This window comes from Thamnophis elegans, chromosome 4 (assembly GCF_009769535.1).
Source record: "Thamnophis elegans isolate rThaEle1 chromosome 4, rThaEle1.pri, whole genome shotgun sequence".
Taxonomy (NCBI): Eukaryota; Metazoa; Chordata; class Lepidosauria; order Squamata; family Colubridae; genus Thamnophis; species Thamnophis elegans.
The window spans coordinates 36,045,469-36,064,175 of NC_045544.1; the positions used below are offsets into that span (position 1 = coordinate 36,045,469).

The 18,707-nt window shown below is 34.8% G+C and overlaps 2 protein-coding genes across 2 annotated transcripts in view; one reads left to right on the top strand and one right to left on the bottom strand.

Annotated features, from left to right (window-relative positions):
* The window catches only part of CEP85L (centrosomal protein 85 like), a 129,745-nt gene that overhangs the window by 40,437 nt on the left and 70,601 nt on the right, over nt 1–18,707 (bottom strand).
* Nucleotides 7,665–14,214, top strand: PLN (phospholamban). Its single transcript, XM_032215802.1, has 2 exons — nt 7,665–7,743; nt 12,345–14,214. The coding sequence occupies exon 2, from the start codon at nt 12,454–12,456 to the stop codon at nt 12,610–12,612; it is 159 nt and encodes a 52-aa protein (XP_032071693.1). The 5' UTR covers nt 7,665–7,743; nt 12,345–12,453; the 3' UTR covers nt 12,613–14,214.

Below are 18,707 nucleotides of genomic sequence, written 5' to 3' on the forward strand. Positions count from 1 at the left end.
ATATATTGCCAACCCAACCATTAGATTATATTCCTAACAAATAATTCTATGATTTTAAAACTGGGCATTAGAAGAGACTTTAAAGAGGCAGAGGGCGAAACAAATCCATCTTTTGTGTTAATTATCAGGAACCTATAGAATGGTCAAAATATTACAACACTGAAAATACTAATGGAGCCAGAAATCAGTAGCCACATTATTAACAGTTTCAGACATGATGTCTACCTCTGTAGATATATAATGTCCAAAATATGTTATTGTAGAAATAACAAATGTGGAACAAATTTTTACCTGACAAGATAAAATATTACTTGTAAGTGCATTTTCAAATAACAGGCCAACATTAACCTGGGAAAGGATGTATTTCTAGATATTGAAACACTCCCCCCCCTTATTAACTTGGAAAAGAATGTGTTTCTAGATATATTGAAAACAAAACCTCCCCATATTTTTTTTAAAAAAATGGTAAATTAAAAAAAATCTGGATATTTTTATTGGATTTACCAAATAGACTTATTAAAGACCCAAAGAACTTTGTGTGATAGGATGAGAAATCAAATCCTACAAAATATTTGAACCAAAATTAAAACTATTAGAAGTAAAAGGAAAGAATATACAGTTAGTTTATTTGTGCAAGGTTAAAAGAGACACAATATGTTATTTCGGGCAATCTTGCATGAATTTCGGCTGATACAAGGATTGAAAGGTCAATGTTTTATGGATTAAGTATCCTTTGACAGGCATGCCCAATTATCACAAAACAATTTTTTCTGATGAATTAACCATTTTTTAATTCATAAGAAATATAGTTTTTAAATTTTTGGCCTACTGATTCTCCGAAATTAGGTGCCCCAATTTTTCATTCCATTCCATAGTTCAAATACTCTTACATTCTACTTTTCTTTAAAAAATTTAATTATTGGTTTCCAATAATTAAGGAATCTCTTAAGGATCCTAAATCGCAGTTAACCATGCTAGCCTATCTGGTTTGTACTATTTAAGCAATATATGATTGCTCATTCAGATATCCTAATGTTTTTAAAACCAATCGATTTAAAGCAATGACCCCTTATTTAATGTAAACATCCCAATAAAATACCTTCTCCACTACTTTAAAATAATGGTTGTTCCACTCTGTGGTGGGGTTTCAAAAATTGTTCAAACCTACTCTGTAGGTGTGGCCTCTTTGTGGGAGTGGCCTGCCACCCATGTGACTGGATGGGAGTGGCCTGCCACCCATGTGACCAGATGGGAGTGGCCTGCCACCCATGTGACCTGGGGAGTGGCCAAGATGATGTTATTACTAGATATTACTAATTACTAGATATTATAATATTACTAGATCATTATTAATGCATAGATAACTGCGGGACATTACACACACACACACACACAAACAAACTATGACAGTGCCAGGAAAACACCAAAAAATAAGAATCCCCCCCCAAAAAGACTGCCAATGAAACCAGTTTTTTTCCCTAAGCCTAAGTACAGGAAAGACAAAGTCACTGGAATAAAAACCATCAAGGCAATCTGGAATATTATAAAGGACAGGCGCTCACAGAACCATCAACCACCTCAGAATTACCTAAACAACGAGGGTGAAACACACTAAATCTGGCAAAGCTGCCTTGCAAGAAACCTGGCCTGCCCATAGAAAAGCAACCACTTTGAGATACAAACCTGGTCTGAACACTTAAAAGCAACATATTGCATCACAAAAATAAAATTCCCCCAAAATAATTAAAAAAGATATTCTATAAATAAAAGAAATTCTTAAAAACCATTGTTAAGTATTACACCAGCAATAATTTACACTGTAACAATTTTAAGTTATTGTACCAGCCATAATATACTGTAACCATTAGTCCAATCCACCAGCAATAATTTATAGTGTAACCATTTCAATCTATTCCACACACAATAGTTTAAAATGAAACCATTAAAAATATTCTACACTCCATACTTTTAAGTAACACTATTTTAAAAAATTCTATGCACAATACATTTCAAAGTATTGAGTATAGAATTTTTTAAATGGTTTATTTTAATTTATTTTGGATAGAATCTTTTTTAAATAGTCTAAGACAATTTAAAAAAAGAATCCACACAATAAATTGAAGTAAACCATTTTAAAATTCTACACTCAATACATTTAAGTAAAACTATTTAAAAAATTCTGTGCATTAAATAAAAATTATTTTAAAATACATAAAAAAATAAAAAAAAAAAAACAGGTCACTTACCAGCAGGCAGAATCAGCAGCATTCCAATGCAATGAATGGATCCTCGTCGCGATGGATGGAAGCAACAGGGAGCAGGCAGCTAGGCCGCCCCTCCCACCTTCGGCCACGTGGCATATGTGAGCCCGTGGCTTTCACGAGGGAAGGCCTGGAGGCCTTCTCTTGCGAAAGCTAGGCTGCCCCCCACCCACCTTCGGCCACATGGCGTACGCGAGCCCGTGGCTTTCACAAGGGAAGGCCTGGAGGCCTTCCCTTGCAAAAGCTAGGCCACCGCCCCCCCCGCCTTCAGCCGCTACCACCACTACTGCCCCCCGAGCTTCATGGCGTGCGCCAGCCCATGGCTTTTGTGAGGGAAGGCCTTCCATTGCAAAAGCTGGGCTTCCGCCACCCACCCGAAGCCTCCCGAGTCCTGCGGTCAGGGCTTAGTTGCTTACCTGAGGGGGAAGCAGCAAGCTTCTGGAAGGCGAAGGCCGAAGGGAATTTTCAAATGGAGGTCAAGCGCGAAGCTTTTAAATGCTTCGCTTCACCTCCAGCCCACTCACTGATTGGCTGGACTCCAGCCAATCAGTGAGTGGCAGGCTGGGCTTAGTGCGGACGGACGGAGGAGTGACCGAGCGAGCTGCGATGCGCCGGCAAAAGAGCGCTTTGCAGAGACTGGGGCCAGGACCAGTACCGGCGTTCCCGGAAGTTAATTACTTCCGGGTTCACCGACCAACCGGTCCACCCGAACCGGGGAGAACCGGGAGGAGCCACCCCTGGTTCCACTGGTTCTCGTATGATTAGGGGTCAAAATAAAATCATTTATTATTAATAAAATAATAAATGAAATATGAAATATGCTTATCGATTTACAAAGATCTCTATTTACTACATGTGGAATCTAAAAGTTTCCAAGATTTCAGAGATTTACACATTTATTCTCAAATAGGCCCAAAGATGGAAATAACTTTCCCCCACTTTCTTAAAATATACATTAATCTCATTTAACATTAAATTTACCCCAAAGATTTAAATAAAATTTCCCCCCATCAAGTTATATCTACTGATACTGATTTTTTACATTTGCTTAGATTGAATTCAGTATACTGTGATATTCAAAATATAAAATCTAAAATTTTATTCTTTACAAACAATAAATCCTAATCACTTAAAATAATCTATAGCCAAATACGTTCCAAAAGCAACAAATTAAATTTGTTCTACTCTCCTCAGAGGATAAACAATTTAATAAGACTGTGTGATGACAATGTATAATTACCAAGGAGAGCCATCATATCATTAACATCTGTGAAGAACTGATATTCAGTGTTGGTTGCTACCATACCTTAAATATATAGCAATTATCTAATGGAAAAAACAATGGTTCTTCTAATAAACTGTATATGTGTCACAATAAAATTTGATAGGTTGAGAGTATTTGTAATACTTTTAAAATGAAGATACCAAATTGTAACTTAATCAATAGAAGATTGTACACATTCAAATATGGCAGTAACACAAAATATTTCATATTCTTTCAAATCTGGTCAAGAGTACAGAAGAGGAAGAACATTCGAAGGAGAATTAATAGCATTTTCATGTTCTGTGTTAACATTCTAAATTTAGTCTTATTTGCTATTATTCAAACAAACATTTTGGTTGTGTTCCCAGTGAATACTTTCCTTTTTCTAAAAAAAAAAGTTTTTTTTTAAAGGAAAAGCCATTTTAACACATGGGTGTCATCAAGAGAGCAAAGAAAAAAATGGCATAGAATTTAAAAGTCTAGTTGCAAGTAAAGCTTTAAAATTACCACTGGTTTTGAAAAATGATTACACACAGCAATTCATCTTTAGGACAATTTTTCGTTTACATAGATTCACTCTTTCTGCATTCATTGATGTCAAAAACATCTTTCCTACTATATTGTATGTGACTATCATCAGAGCAAATCAAAAGATACAAAACTGCATTATTCTGTTTCAACATACTAGTCTACTTGTCTTAACTAACGGGCTGTGATAGATTTCTGTTGTCTGAGCAATATTGCTAGTCCTCAACTTATCATCGTTTGTTTAATAATGCTTTAAAGTTATTACAGGCTCAGAAAAAGTCTTTTAAGACCCATCTTCACACTTGGACCACCTTTGCAATCATGTGATTGCAATTCAGGTGAGGTGCTTGGCAACTGGCTCATATTTACAACTGTTTGCTGCTACCTGCAGTCATGTTATTGTGTTTTGCGAACTTCCCAAGCTGGAATCTGACAAGCAGTGTCAATTGAGGAAGATGGATTAACAACCATGAGATTTGCTTCACTAGAGTAAAAATTGTCATAAAATTGGGTTAAGTCACCTGGTGACTTGCTTAGTGACTGCAGCACAGAGTGACCGAAAGGCCAGTCCTATTTTTGGTCATAAATTGAGGACTACCTTAAAATGCCAATGATTAAATCTGCATGAAGTGTTTTATAAACATAATTATAAATATATATAATTATAAATATAAACATTGAAACCTGAAATATAATTTAACATTTTTGTTGCTCTATTGTGTATGTCAGTTTCTAGATGTACAAACACGTACAAGAAACATTTTGAATCAATAAATAATGCCAGTATATACTGTCAGATCATGTCTTTCTTTAAGCTGCAACCTTCTAACCATACATTTGGACATGTTTGAAATATGTATACACCTGAACAGAATGTGTATCAAATGCATAATCAGGGGTGGTTTCACTTACTTTCCCTACTGATTCGCAAATGTGCGTGTGCGCTCACTATGCTCGCATGCATTGCCAGGCCTTCCACACATGTGCTTTGCTCAAAAAGTCCCTAAATTGGATGAAATAGAGCCAGGGTGGAGGGGCGGGCGGGGAGAACCGGTCCGATCCAGTAGAATACCACCTCTATGCATAATGATGTTGTTTGTAAAATTCTACTAGAAAATATAAAAATCTTCCTCCCTAAATGTGGTAATCCAGATAATAAGGAAGGAAGGAAGGAAGGAAGGAAGGAAGGAAGGAAGGAAGGAAGGAAGGAAGTTCTAGTAGTAGATTCTTAATCTCTCTGGAGAGAGCCCAGATTATTTCCATTTAAGGTCATGTAAGCAGCAGCTGCATATTTTTATCCCTTGAAGCAAATTTAAAAAACAAAACACCAAGCATGCTGCATTTAAGTGTGCTAATATTCCAAATCATTCAGCATTTTTCTAACATTTCTCAGGAATTTTCTGTATCTGGTTTAATTTCAAAATGTATTTCTAACTCTTTTCTCTTTCTCTACAAATATCCTTCACACCCAAACACAAGGTTCCCTAAAATTTGCAAATACTAAATTCAAGGAAGAATGAGTCAGATTTATTTTACTTTATTTAAAAAAATGTCTGTTTGGAGAAAGTATAACACTATATGATTGAAGAGACTCATTTTACAGATTACTACAAAAATCCAAATACGTGAGGAACAAAACACCATGTTTTACAAGGTCTATTGTAAACAGAAATAGAAATTTGTACATGGATGGGATTAAAATGTCATATAAAACCCAATAATTGATGAAATGGGATTAGTCTAAATAGTATTTTAGACATACAAAAATATACATGTCATGCATATGTAGTTTGCATATCAGGGATTCTAAGCAAGGGACCCCGAGAGCATAGAAGAATGATTTGCTTTATTGTTATAGGCAGGAACAGAGAAAGGAAACTCAGATTTTGGAGTAGGGTGACTGAATCAAGGCCATGAGATTTAAATCCTGACATGGTACCACACCCTTCATAGTTCACAACTACCAGTTTGCTTTTCAAACATGACACCTGAAAAAAGAAAAGAAAAGAAAACTGGTATTCTTGAGAGATCAGAAGAGATAAAAGGACAGTTGGGATGTTAAAAGTTTTGAAAAGAGAGATATAAATATACAGTTGTTTCCTATTGGAATTAAAAGTATTCAGGGATTTCTGGTCAGAAGAAAATTAACCAATAATGACATGCACAGTAAATTACATTAGGTTTAACTCAATATTTCTAATGTACTGATGCCAAGAGGTAAGAATGTGAAATGTGCAGCATAACAGCATATATCCAACTCATTTGTAACAGAAGCCAACATACCCAATGCACCTACACTGCACCGCCCCCCCAGCTGAGACCCTCCAGATGTGTTGGGAATGTAACTTCCAAAATTCTTAAGCAGCATCTAATTTATGGGGATATTCATTTAACCCCACACCTTTTACTTACTTGAATAAAAATAAAATAAAATGTATGCATAAAGAATACTAGCCATGTATATTTTAAGTTAATAAATATATACTAGATGAAACACAGGACACCTTTTCCAATAGCTTGGGTAACATTAGTGAAATATCAATGCCATGTATGTTAAAAAAATAATATCTAATCTATCTTAAGAAGATTCTTTTTGAAAGGGCAAATACCACTCTCTTAAAAGTCTGTGTACTTTCAACAATGACAAGGAACAATAACTGTTACTTAAAAGACTGCCGCTTATAGCACCCTGAAATGCTTATCTCAGCTAATAGAAAGGCCAAAATCGCCTGTCACCTAAAGCTATATATCTTATATTGTTGCCAATGTTGCAAATTCACCTGGCAATAGGATTTCTTGAACTGCTTAAGTAAGAAGTATACATAGTAACAAGACTGCATGTTCATTCAATGTCCAAATTATCTGAACTATAAATCCAAATGCTAATTTAAGAACACAATACCAGACTGCCATGTCCTCCTCTCACCAATGAACAACAAATGTCCTTTCAGTAGACTTGAGGGTGTCCTGATTATAAAGCATTACTGAAATATTTAAAATAATTTTAAAATGAACACGATAAACTCTTCTTCAACACAATGTTTTAAGAACAGCAGAAAGTTTCATTTGAAGTATCTGTGGTGTACAGATTTGAAAAATGATCTGAATATTAGCTTGGGTTGAGCTATCACATTTGGCTTGCAAAAATCTGGATGACCACTAAAAGTTGGAGTTTGGGGTATATATTTGATATTATCTAGAGGTCATCCATATTTCTAATGTCTAAGTATGTTTCCCCTAAGTATATATAAATTGTACATCTAATTTCATGTTTTTTTTTACACCTAGTAGATTTATGTTTGTATATACCGAAAGGTAAGTATTATTATTCAAGCTGAATGGAAGGAAATGAAGCGCTATCTAAATATTATTAACAGAACTATCATTTGTTTGTTTGGATTTCTTCAGTTGTGGACATGTTCTATCTCTACTTTTTCCCTGTGAAAGCAAACACTAAACATCCTTGCCCTAAACAAGGCTAGGTCTGCAATCTCTCTGTTCTTGCAATCTGTTGTGTAACCAATCACTGGAGTTAAATTCCTGAATGACATCATGAGCCCAGCCTATGAAACTTTTGTTATTTTTTTCCTTCAGTGAACTTCAGTTGCTCCCATAAATCTGATGACAGAGAACGTCTTTTAGTTTCCCACAGCACATCTTCATATAATTCAGTAATCATCAGTCATTAAGGTAAGGGATTCTACTTTTATTATAATAGAACTTTTGATTTTCCTATTAACGATCCTAATTCCAGTAACAAATAAGTCTATACCTTTGTTGAACATTATAATTTGATATAGAACTCAAGTGTAAGATACCTTCTGTGTTTATTTTTGTTGTATAAAGGAAGCAAACATATCAAGCATTCTGTATGCATGTTAGAGCCAAAGAGAAGGAGAGAGGAGTGACAGAAAGAAAAAAAAAGAAAAGAAGTGGGGAAGGAACAAAGAAATCTAGTAAATGACGTTAAATCTAATATTTCAGCTCTTTCTACAAAAAAAATAATATCTAGACTATAGCATTGGAATGCAGTACTGCAGGCTACTTCTGCTGGCTGCCTGCAGTTTGGCAGTTCGAGTCTCACTGGGTCAAGGTTGACCCAACCTTCCATCTTTCCGAGGTCAGTAAAAAAATGAGGACCCAAATTGTTGGGGGGCAATATGCTGACTCTGTAAACTGTTTAGAGAGGGCTGTAAAGTACTGTGACGCAGTCTAACTGCTATTGCTATTTAGCATTCCTCTCCTCTTTAGTTTAACTTTTGTTAGATATAAACAGTTTCATGATTGTTTAAAACAATCATTTGTAGTATCCATATAGATCTGGTATCAACAAATGTATTTTGAATGTATTTATATTTACTGCTGCCAAGCAAATGAACCATATATTAGGTTAACAGTAACAGAGTTAGAAGGGACCTTGAAGGTCATCTAGCCCAAACCCCTGTTCACGCAGGAGATTCGAACTGCCGACCTTTCTGATCGATAAGCTCAGCATCTTAACCACTGAGCCACCTATGTTTAAGGAGATATTGGATCCCAAAAGCAAATCAGAGAAATCCCAAAAGACTAATATAGGGAAGAACTTAATGTTCAGCAAAAGTCCCTTTTTGGACAAACTGGCTTTAATACTATTGTTTTTGGAATAGAATGATGAATCTGATGTTAAAGAAATAAACGGACAAAGAATTGTTGGCAAGCAGATCTAGTAGTCCTTTTCTGAATTCTAGTCAACAGTTCTGATTCTACAATTCCTGACTAAACTATTTAAACCTGTTACAGATAGCTTGAATTTAGAATCTAATATTGTGCAGGATAGTTGTCAGATTCCAAATGACTGATATTAAATGATTTTATCATCTATTAAATCTCAAACTAACAAGGCTATATGATAACAGGAACAAAAATGTGAAAAAATAAAGCCTCTTGAAACTAGCAAAACCAAAATACATTTTAGTAGGAAACACTCTTAAAATATCCAGATTTAATATATAAAACTTGCTAGAATGCTTACTTGGGATAAAATTCCAATATATTCTGTAAGGTTTACTCTTGTGTAAATAGAATAGAATGAAACATTAATGTTAGCAAAATTTAGAAGCTGATTTACGGAATAATATATTCTTAGAGAAAAGTTGCATTTTCACCAAATACAAATTCAGTTTCAGCAACCAAATAGACTGGCAAATTTACAAGTTTTGAACAATCAACATTTTTGGATCTTAGGATGTAACATGCCTAACCCTCCTTTTAAAACAAAACAAGCCTGGTGAGGGTAATTCCATTATTTCTTTTGAGAAAACATCTACCAATCTGATTCTTGGATTGCAAAGGAGGCAAAATGTCACTGAAAAGTTATCCACTTTTCAATAATTTTTAATTTCCTCTTAATATTCACCATTAATATTTCTTTTCACTTACTGCTTCTTTTCAACTTTCTTGATCCACTTACTTACTAAGTTTAGTCTTCATTCCCATAGTTTTCTGGGCATTTCCTATTATTTATCTCTTAACAAATTATCTTTATTTTGTTAAACTGTTAATGTCTACTTTTAATTAACAAAATAATGCAGTATTTTCTAAAATATTTTACTTCAGATCCATCATTGACTACATAATTTAGATTCCCAATTAATGCAATAGAGATCATGAAAAAAAACCTCTGGTTTTCACTTGTTTGGAAATTAATAACTGACACCTGCCAAAATTTCAAGCAGCAGGAGACTCATGATCTCAAATGGGAAAACAATCTCACTATTCAGTTGTTTGTAAAAGAGGTTTTGATTCTAAAACTACAACAGTCCAGATAGTTTCTAAAACAAGCAGAGAAGACAGATAGATGGACATACATTTTAACAAAACATAACATCTAAACAACACTGAAACCGTAACATTAAAACACTACATTTAAATCAGGAAGAGTAAAAATCGAAGAAATTAAAAACCATAATTTGTGTCCCGAAAATCAATAAAATGCTTAATAAGTTTTCAGAACCTTCCAGAAATATACCCAGTCAGTCTTTCACTACATAATACATAAAATTTTCAGAATCTTCCAGAAACATACCTAGCCAGTCTTTCACTACACAATACATAAAACCAAGAAACTAATCCTATTCATTATCATTTTATTTTTTATTAATTGCTACTTACATGTATTCTAGGCTTCATCTTATAATTTAGCATAGTTTGTTGTTTTTGTAAAAAAAGATCCTTCACAGTAAATTATAGATGGATTCACATTACTAACTTTTTCTTCCGCAAGTTGTATTATATCACTGTAAGCACCCAATATTTTTATGGGTCATTTTAAAACTACATTTAGCATATGGATTAGCCTACGTTTGGGAAGTCTAACTGTCCCACACAACCAGTATGTGTTTTTAACAACTGTTGAATAAAATTCTTGCAAAAACTATGCAGTCCCATTGCTATGCTACATTGAAATACTGCATAATGCATAAATATTGTATAGATATATAGATATAGACAGTGAGCACAAACATTTTACTTAACATAGCTGAGTAAGTCTATAGCTAACAGACAATAAAAATCATTTTAAAACTTGATTTAATTTTTTAAACTTGAAAAGGATTGTGTGCTGTCCAATAGTTATGACAATTGGAATTAAAACAGTACTGTACAATATAACAAAATAGAAAGCTACTAACAGAATTTCTATTGACTTTAGTCAACTGGAGCTTGTATTGCTTGGGACATAAGAACTCAAAGTATAACGTGAATGAATTATTAAAATAAAAAAAGTACTTGGTCATCTTTCAAAACCACTTTTCTACACCAGGACACCCTAATACACTGAATTATAATTTCAGTTAAACTGATTTGAGGGATTCAAGTGTCCATAATATTCCAAATGAGATGAAAAAAAAATCATATGTAAATATCAGTAAAACACAGAAAACATTATTACAGCATAATTACAAGAATTCAATTTTTAGGCACAAGAAAAAAAAGAGTTCTTTCTAGCCAAATTTAAATAGTAACTTTTTCAGAACAAAAAATGAATCACAGTCCCAATTGGTCTAAAAATTTCCATAGGATTCCCATTTCCTTCAAAATACCAGTAGTTCTGATATTATCTCCTGGTATAAAATAAAGAACAACTCTAAAATACTACCAAAGTCTTGTAAGCAAAGTGATAGCATTAATCAAATTAATGTCAGCTGACTGTTGCATATTGACGTAAAATGAAGGCTAGTATATAAGGATTAATCATTAATTCTTTTAGTTTTTTTTCCTTTTCCATTTTTAAATATTGAAATAGCAGCTGCTAACCTTGTCAGAAACAGAATTATATTATAATCAACAAGTAAACTGCTGATCCTTCCAAATAACATGGAAAATTCCATAAAATAAATGCCATTACAATGTGAAATTCAACAGAGTGATATGTGACACAACCTATCAATAAAAAAATATTTCTACCATCTATTTAGAGGTATATCTGTCAAGTGTTAAGTTAGCAAATGTGTTTGTTCTGTAAGTATTTAATTCATGATAGCCGGCTGGAGTAGGATAAACCTTTTAGAATAAATGTATCCATATTTGGCCAGAAGAGTGATACCATTTTTACCGAGTCCCTTGGGAATACAGTTTTGTTATTACAGTATCAACCCTTGACAAATGTAAGATAAAAAAAGAAACTGGACATAGTGTCAGGCAAATATTTTTGATGGCTAATAGACTATTGCCCTTAATCTCCAAATGAGGGCCGAAAATAATGTAGAGAAAAGCAGGGACTGTGAAGCACATTTATTATGCAAACCATTCCAGCCAAAATCATGGTTCAAACTGAACGCAACCCACCAACTATGTTTTTTGGATTGTCAGGTGTTTGACAGCTTTTTTGTTTTTGTGGGCATCAAACGGAGAAGGATTAATGAGTCCTCCGAGTCATCACCATACATGGTTGGTGGACTGAACTCAGCTCAGTGAGTCACAAATCACAACCGATGTGTCAAACATCTACTGTATCTCAAGACTGCTTTCCTATGCAGGTTATTTTACACAACAGAACATCTTAGGACATTTAACTGCAGGGCTAAAATTGTTCACAAATTCTGTGTACAGTTGTAGCTATCCAACTTATACACCATGAAGCCACTAAAATATATTTACCGCAATCTGCATTTAGAATACTGGTATACATGTTTTGTTTCTTATTAAGACTTTGTTTCACTATACGTGTTGCATTGTCACCTTGAAATAATCTACACTTGCTGATTAAACCACTGTATGCTGTAATTCTAACTTCACTTTCCTACTTTCCCTAGCTCCACAAAGATTCTTAAAACTTCTCAAACGAAGATATTAAGCACTCTCCCTGAAAGTCTCTGCTTCTTAGAAACCCATTCTTTCTTAAATTTCTGCTTTCCTGTTACCATGGAGAAGGTCCAGTACATAACTCGCTCTGCTCTGAGGAGAGCCTCAACTATTGAGGTGCATCCACAAACACGGCAAAGGCTTCAGGAGCTTTTTGTAAACTTCTGTCTTATCTTGATATGTCTGTTGCTAATATGCATCATTGTGATGCTTCTTTGAAGTCCAGTATTTTTGGTTGATCTATCTTATGCAATGGGAAATGCACGAGAAGGAGAAAAGAACCAAACAAGAAACATCCAGCACAAGGAAATCTATGCAAGAAAGTCCAGCACTCGGTCTAAAAAATTTCTCACCACCTCCACTCTTACTCACTGTAACCATTAAAAGCACCTGTACTGAACAGTGATTTGAAAACTACTATCACAAGGCGATGCATGAGCTAATTCACCTGCTTCATTTTTAAAGGAAGACTTCTGTGGATGTTGATGATTAGTGTTATGTGTAAAATGTCCAACTATAAAATTTTAAATAGCAGCCTTGAAATTTTGGTTCCAGATTATTTGTTTGTTATTACTAATCAGCTATAAGTGCTTATTTTCATGAATAAAGAATGGGCTGAATGCACTATTAAATGCACAATTAAATCCTTATATTCTAGGAGTACTTGGATTGTTAACTGAAGCATTTATTAACTTCTTTCCCCCTACATATTCATAATATAAACTTTGAAAAGACAATAAAGCATTGCATATTTATTGCCTCGTTCTATTGAAATACAATTTATACTTTTGAAATGGTATATCATAGGGCAACAATTTTTGAATCAATATACCTGAAATGCGATAACTTAAAGAATATATCCAAAATCTTTACTCCTTGGAATTGAAATTTTGCAAGATAATGATGAGCATTTCCAATGCTTGCAAGTCTTCCTCCTGGCCAGCAGGAAGCCAGGGGTTGATCCTGCTTCAAACTGCTTGTTTGCCTGGCTTTTTTTCTGATTAGTTAAGCAAATATCTCAAAAATGATCTCATGGATTGTCTAATTTGTATTTATAAATATTGAATATATTCTCTCCTGTAACACTACTGATATCTTCCAGGTAACTCATTATACAGTTGCTCTTCATTCATATAATTTAGCAAGAGGACTAGATGGTGAATTCTTGCAAGTGTAATCTTTTCATGTTTTTGTTCTGTGAAGAATCAGTCATAGTCAAAATAAATAAATAAATCTGTACAACAGCTTTTTATTGTTTGCATTAGAGGTTCAATCTGTCATTAGACTGCATAAAATAAATAGCATGTTTTTTAGCACAGCTTAAAAAAAGTGAATATTTGAATCTGATTTCAATTTTTCCCCAAATATGACATTAAGTGGACTACAGATAAAAATATTTTGGTTGTGTGAAACATCTTTTATAGAATGGTTCTTCTTATCACTTCTATGAAGTTTATAGGCTGTTGCTTTAACTATACATGTATGTGTATTTAATATCACTATACCTAAAGTAGTAAGAAACAAATGTTGAATGATTGATTACAATCTTAGAATAATTCCACTCACTGAGAATGTACTCTTCATAACATAATTGTTACATATGAATTTATTTTCCCTACCGAGAAACAACCAGCTCTAAAGTTTCCAAAAATAATGAAAGCTAACTGTTTAACAAGGTATTATATTTTATTTTAATTCTCACTGCTTAATACACGAAAATGAGTTCAGTCATTTTTGTACAACACTATAGAGTATCTGACCATAAATAAAGTATGCCAAAATTAAATCTAAAGATCATTGTTTTCACATCATTATTGCCTATTTCAGGACCTTCTTTCACTTTCCCAATTTTGGATTCTGCAATGTTGAACAAAATCCATTTAATATAAAGAACAATTACATAAAAAACAATATCAACTATCAGATATCAATATTGGTTTCAAGTGGTTTCTGGAAGTTGGTAAGTATCTACATAGGAAATCTGCTGGAGGCAGCATTTCCAAGGGAGACAAGGAAGTGTGAGACTGACATCGTGTTGTGGTATTGCTCACATGCCCTCCCAAAAGGCAGCATTTGTGTACATTTCATTCTAATCATTCTAATAAAAACTGCTTGTGTCCATAAGGTTACCTGAAATTCTAAGATTAATTGTAAAAACAGATTAGTAATGTAAAAACCAAATTCATTTTATTCCCAACTGTTTCAGTTTTAAGACTTAATTTCAAACTTTTGCTTTCCTTTCCATTTATTCAGTTACAGTATTTTGTTCTTGCATCTGAATAGCAAAAATTTGAAAATGAATAGCCAGATAATTAACTAGTAAACTCTCCTTATTTTTCGATGAATAATTTTTATTAAAAGAAATTTTTATGAAGATTTTAAAAAACTACAGAAAGACAGAATAAAAAATAGAGATTATAAAAGTCAAAAATGAATCACAAAAAAAAAAAAACATATGTAAAGAAATAGCTTCTAATTTCTTTTCAGCAGAAATAAACATAGCATTGCCATCCTTACATACTGTATACCAGAGTTCCATTCGTCCCTTAAATAGTTCTTATGCCTCAGATATCTAATGGTCCATCTCACTCTTCAGCCTGGAGCTTGAAGAAAGATTAGATTTGACTCACTGACTCTTTATTCAAATTCAGTTTAAATATGAAGGGTAGTAAAAAGACAAAGGATTCCCTACTCTGCTGGTCATTGCTGACTAGGTAGTAGTAATACCAGCCCCCTAATGGCCTCCAGATCAGAGAAGACAGGTGAGACAGTATGGAAAAGAACATAGGTAGCTGATTATAATCAAAAATGTGCTTTGAAGAGTAATCTTTAATCATATAAACTAGCTTTTTATATTAAATTCTTTTATAAACAATGTTAACAACATTTAGAACAAAAGTAGATAATTAACAATATCTTGAAGCAGATAATCAATAATACAATTTATTAAACTGTGACATACCGTATTTTTCGGAATATAAGTCCCACCTTTTTCCCTCAAAAAAGAGGGTGAAAATCTGGGTGCGTCTCATACACTGAATACAGCATTTTTTTGCCTCCTGAAACCCCGCTCCCTTTGCAAAAATGGCCCAGCATAGCCGTTTATTGTGCTCCGGGGGCTAGGGAGGGCAAAAATGAGGGGAAGCAAGCCATTTTTTGCTCAATTTTGCTCCTCCCCAAGAAGCACTCTATAAGCCTCTTAAAGGCTATGCATGCCATTTTTTGACAAAAAAAAAATTGTACCCGTTTTTGCGAAAAACGGGCCATTTTTGGGAGGTCTGCAGAGTGCAAAAACTTTTTTTTTAAATTTGCCTTTTCAAAATCTGGGTGCGTCTTATACTCCGAAAAATACAGTATTTTGGATTGGGAGGTTTTATCCTACTTGACATGAAAAATAATGGCAATATATAATTTGGGGTTAATTATTGCCTGTTAGATGACTGCCTATATTTCTTTCAAGATGAGTTTGAGGAAGAGGCATTGGTTATGTACTCACATTAGCTGTGGCTCTCTATCATTTTTTTTCAGGTATTGGACAAAAAAAGCTCTTATGAGTCAAGAAATGCTCACACAAGAGTACTGCAGCCCACACATATGTCAACTGTAACTCACTGTGACTGAACTGAACCTGCTTATAACAGCAATCAAGATTTCTAGTGCAAGTAAAATAAGTGCAGAGTTTGCCACAATGGATTTTGCTGCAAATAGAGGTCTCAACCTGTTACTCAATTTTCTACTTATTTTTTTGGTTCTTGTTCTTATGTTTATTCTTGTAAAGCTCATGTGAGGGTTTTTTTAAAAGTCTTCATTTATGCCATCATGATAACTTGAATCTTCAAACTATATGAATATAAAGAACAAAATTAACAAGACAAAAAAGCTTAACCCTGCAGATCAGGGAAGCTTCCACTGAAATTTAAAAAATATTATTTTTACAATGGAACAGATCAGATAAACAGCGCAATCGGAAACCTAAAGTAGAAATAAGGAAAAACAAACATGAAATTCTCTACAGGAAGAAAATATGGATATGAACATGAAATCACCTGTAACTTTTATATTGGAGATAAGGGAAATAGCCATTTAGAGGAAGTAGAAAAACTACATGAAGACAAATACTTATTCAGAGTAAATTTCTGCATATTTGATGATGATACCTATACATGAGAATAAAAATGAGCATAATGAGACTTCGTTATGAACAACTGTGCATAATATATTGCTTATTATTGTTAATATTACAACAGGGCGTTTATATTCTATTATAAAGTGCTATAATAGGGTATTATTGTAATAACATTTTTAGCAAACCATCTTTCCACTAAAAACATATTAACCTTTCCATACTTTATGTAAATTACTTCTAAGCCTGCTTGTTTCTATTGAGAGTTTTATTTGGGAGAGTCTGCCTCTCAAATTCACTGTTAGAAAGTTTCAGACTAAGTCCTATTCAATTACTCTCTCCCTATGCCTTTCATGCCAGATGAGAGGAATCTGAAAGACAATTAGAAAATATGACTTTAAGGTTTTTTTATGTATTGATTTTTATTGTGATGATATTGCAAGTTATAACTTCAAGCAGACTTCAGAACTAAGAAGCAAATATTTCCATTTGCCACTTTTTCTCTTCTTATCTTTATTTCACACAGAAATGAAACACCCAGTGAAATTATACTCTAGATGTGATTGTAATTTCCAATGTCCTCTGCCAGCTTCCCACAATCAAAGTAAATGGGAAACCCACAGGAACTTGGAAGTCACAATTACCATGGCTTAACAAACCCATGCAGTCCTCACTTAATGACAGCATCTGGGACTGCTGGAACTATCATCACTAAGTGACATGGTCTTGTGACATCACACTATACAACCGCATTGCTTAGGGATGGCAATTCTGAACCCAATTGTTGTAACCCAAGGATTATTTGTATTGTGGGTTGCATGTGTGTGTGTGTGCTGATCTTAGGACAAGAGTCACTTTCAAAAACTTGAGAATGCCGGCAATATAATAAGTGTTATAAGATGAACTAAGTTTGATAGCATATCTTCAGAAAACAGATACAATTTTTTTAACTTTTCAAAAATACAAGTAATTATAAAAAAATTTTCTGATAATCTAGAAATAGATTTATTTAGCAGATTATACCTCTTTTTTCTCAACTTTACTTAGGCCACTATCCTTGGCTTCTGGAGTCTGGAATTTGCCATTGAAAACACAAATATCTTGTTATATTGGGGAGAGGGGGCACTTACTTAAATAAGACCTGGAATACAATAAAATTTGACATTTTGAGGAATTTCAAGAACCACCAAGCTCAGGGCTTCCCAAAGTGCTGCATCTTGTTGAGATTTGGTTGCTTGGCAACATGCATTTATGACAGTTGGATTGTCCTAGGATCATGTGATCACCATTTGCAATGTTCCCAGCCAGCTTCTGACCAGCAAAGTCAAAGGGGAAAGTCAGATTCGCATAATGACCACATGATTCATTTAACAACTGCAGTGATTCACTTAACAACCACAGCAAAAAGGTCATAAATGGGGTGTGACTCACTTAACAACTACCTTGCTTAGCAATGGAAATGTTGAGCTCAATTGTAGTCACAAGTCAAAGTCTACTTGCATGAAAATGTTAGTACGAATACTTCAACAAATGCACTGGGTTACTGATTCCGTGTTTTCCCAAAAATAAGACAGGGTCCCCACAAAATATGGCCTTGGGCTTATTATAGGGGAAGGGCTTATTGTTTTGGGGCTGCCAGACAGAGAGTCTTCCAGCAGCCAACCCACAACCATAGAGTGCACTCCTAGAGCAGCTGCTGCTGGAAGTCTCGGCAGCCAGGTTTTGGAGTTTGGAAGCCGGAGAAGAAGTTATGCTCGGAGCGCAGCAGTGGCGGCGGCACCTGCAGAGAGAGCTGGACCAGGGCATGGTGTGGCTGGGAGGCATGCTTGCTGGGGGTGGAACAGGTGCTCGCAAAAAAACCCTCTCCAGCCGGGCAGAGCTGCATGCACTGACCTAGGGTGTATCCCTAATGTGGCAAGTCGCGGGAGCTGGGGGGCAGATCACCACGTGGCTTGGTGCCTCAGGGATACCCCCTAGTTCAGTGAATGGCACTCTGCCTGGCTGGAGAGGGGGTCTGCAAGGCGGTTGCTCGTGAGCGTAGTCACCTCATGGCTGCTTCGCCCAAGGCTGTGCCCAGCTCTTCGGGAGCCCGCTCGCAAGGGAGCAGCCGCCCGGCAACTCCCCCCTCCAGCCAGGCAGAATGCCACTCCCCAACCTAGCGGTATCCCAAAGGCGCCCAGCAACGTGATTG

What these genes read in the sequence shown, in the direction of transcription:
- PLN (XM_032215802.1), top strand. Translation starts at nt 12,454, where the DNA reads ATGGAGAAGGTCCAGTACATAACTCGCTCTGCTCTGAGGAGAGCCTCA.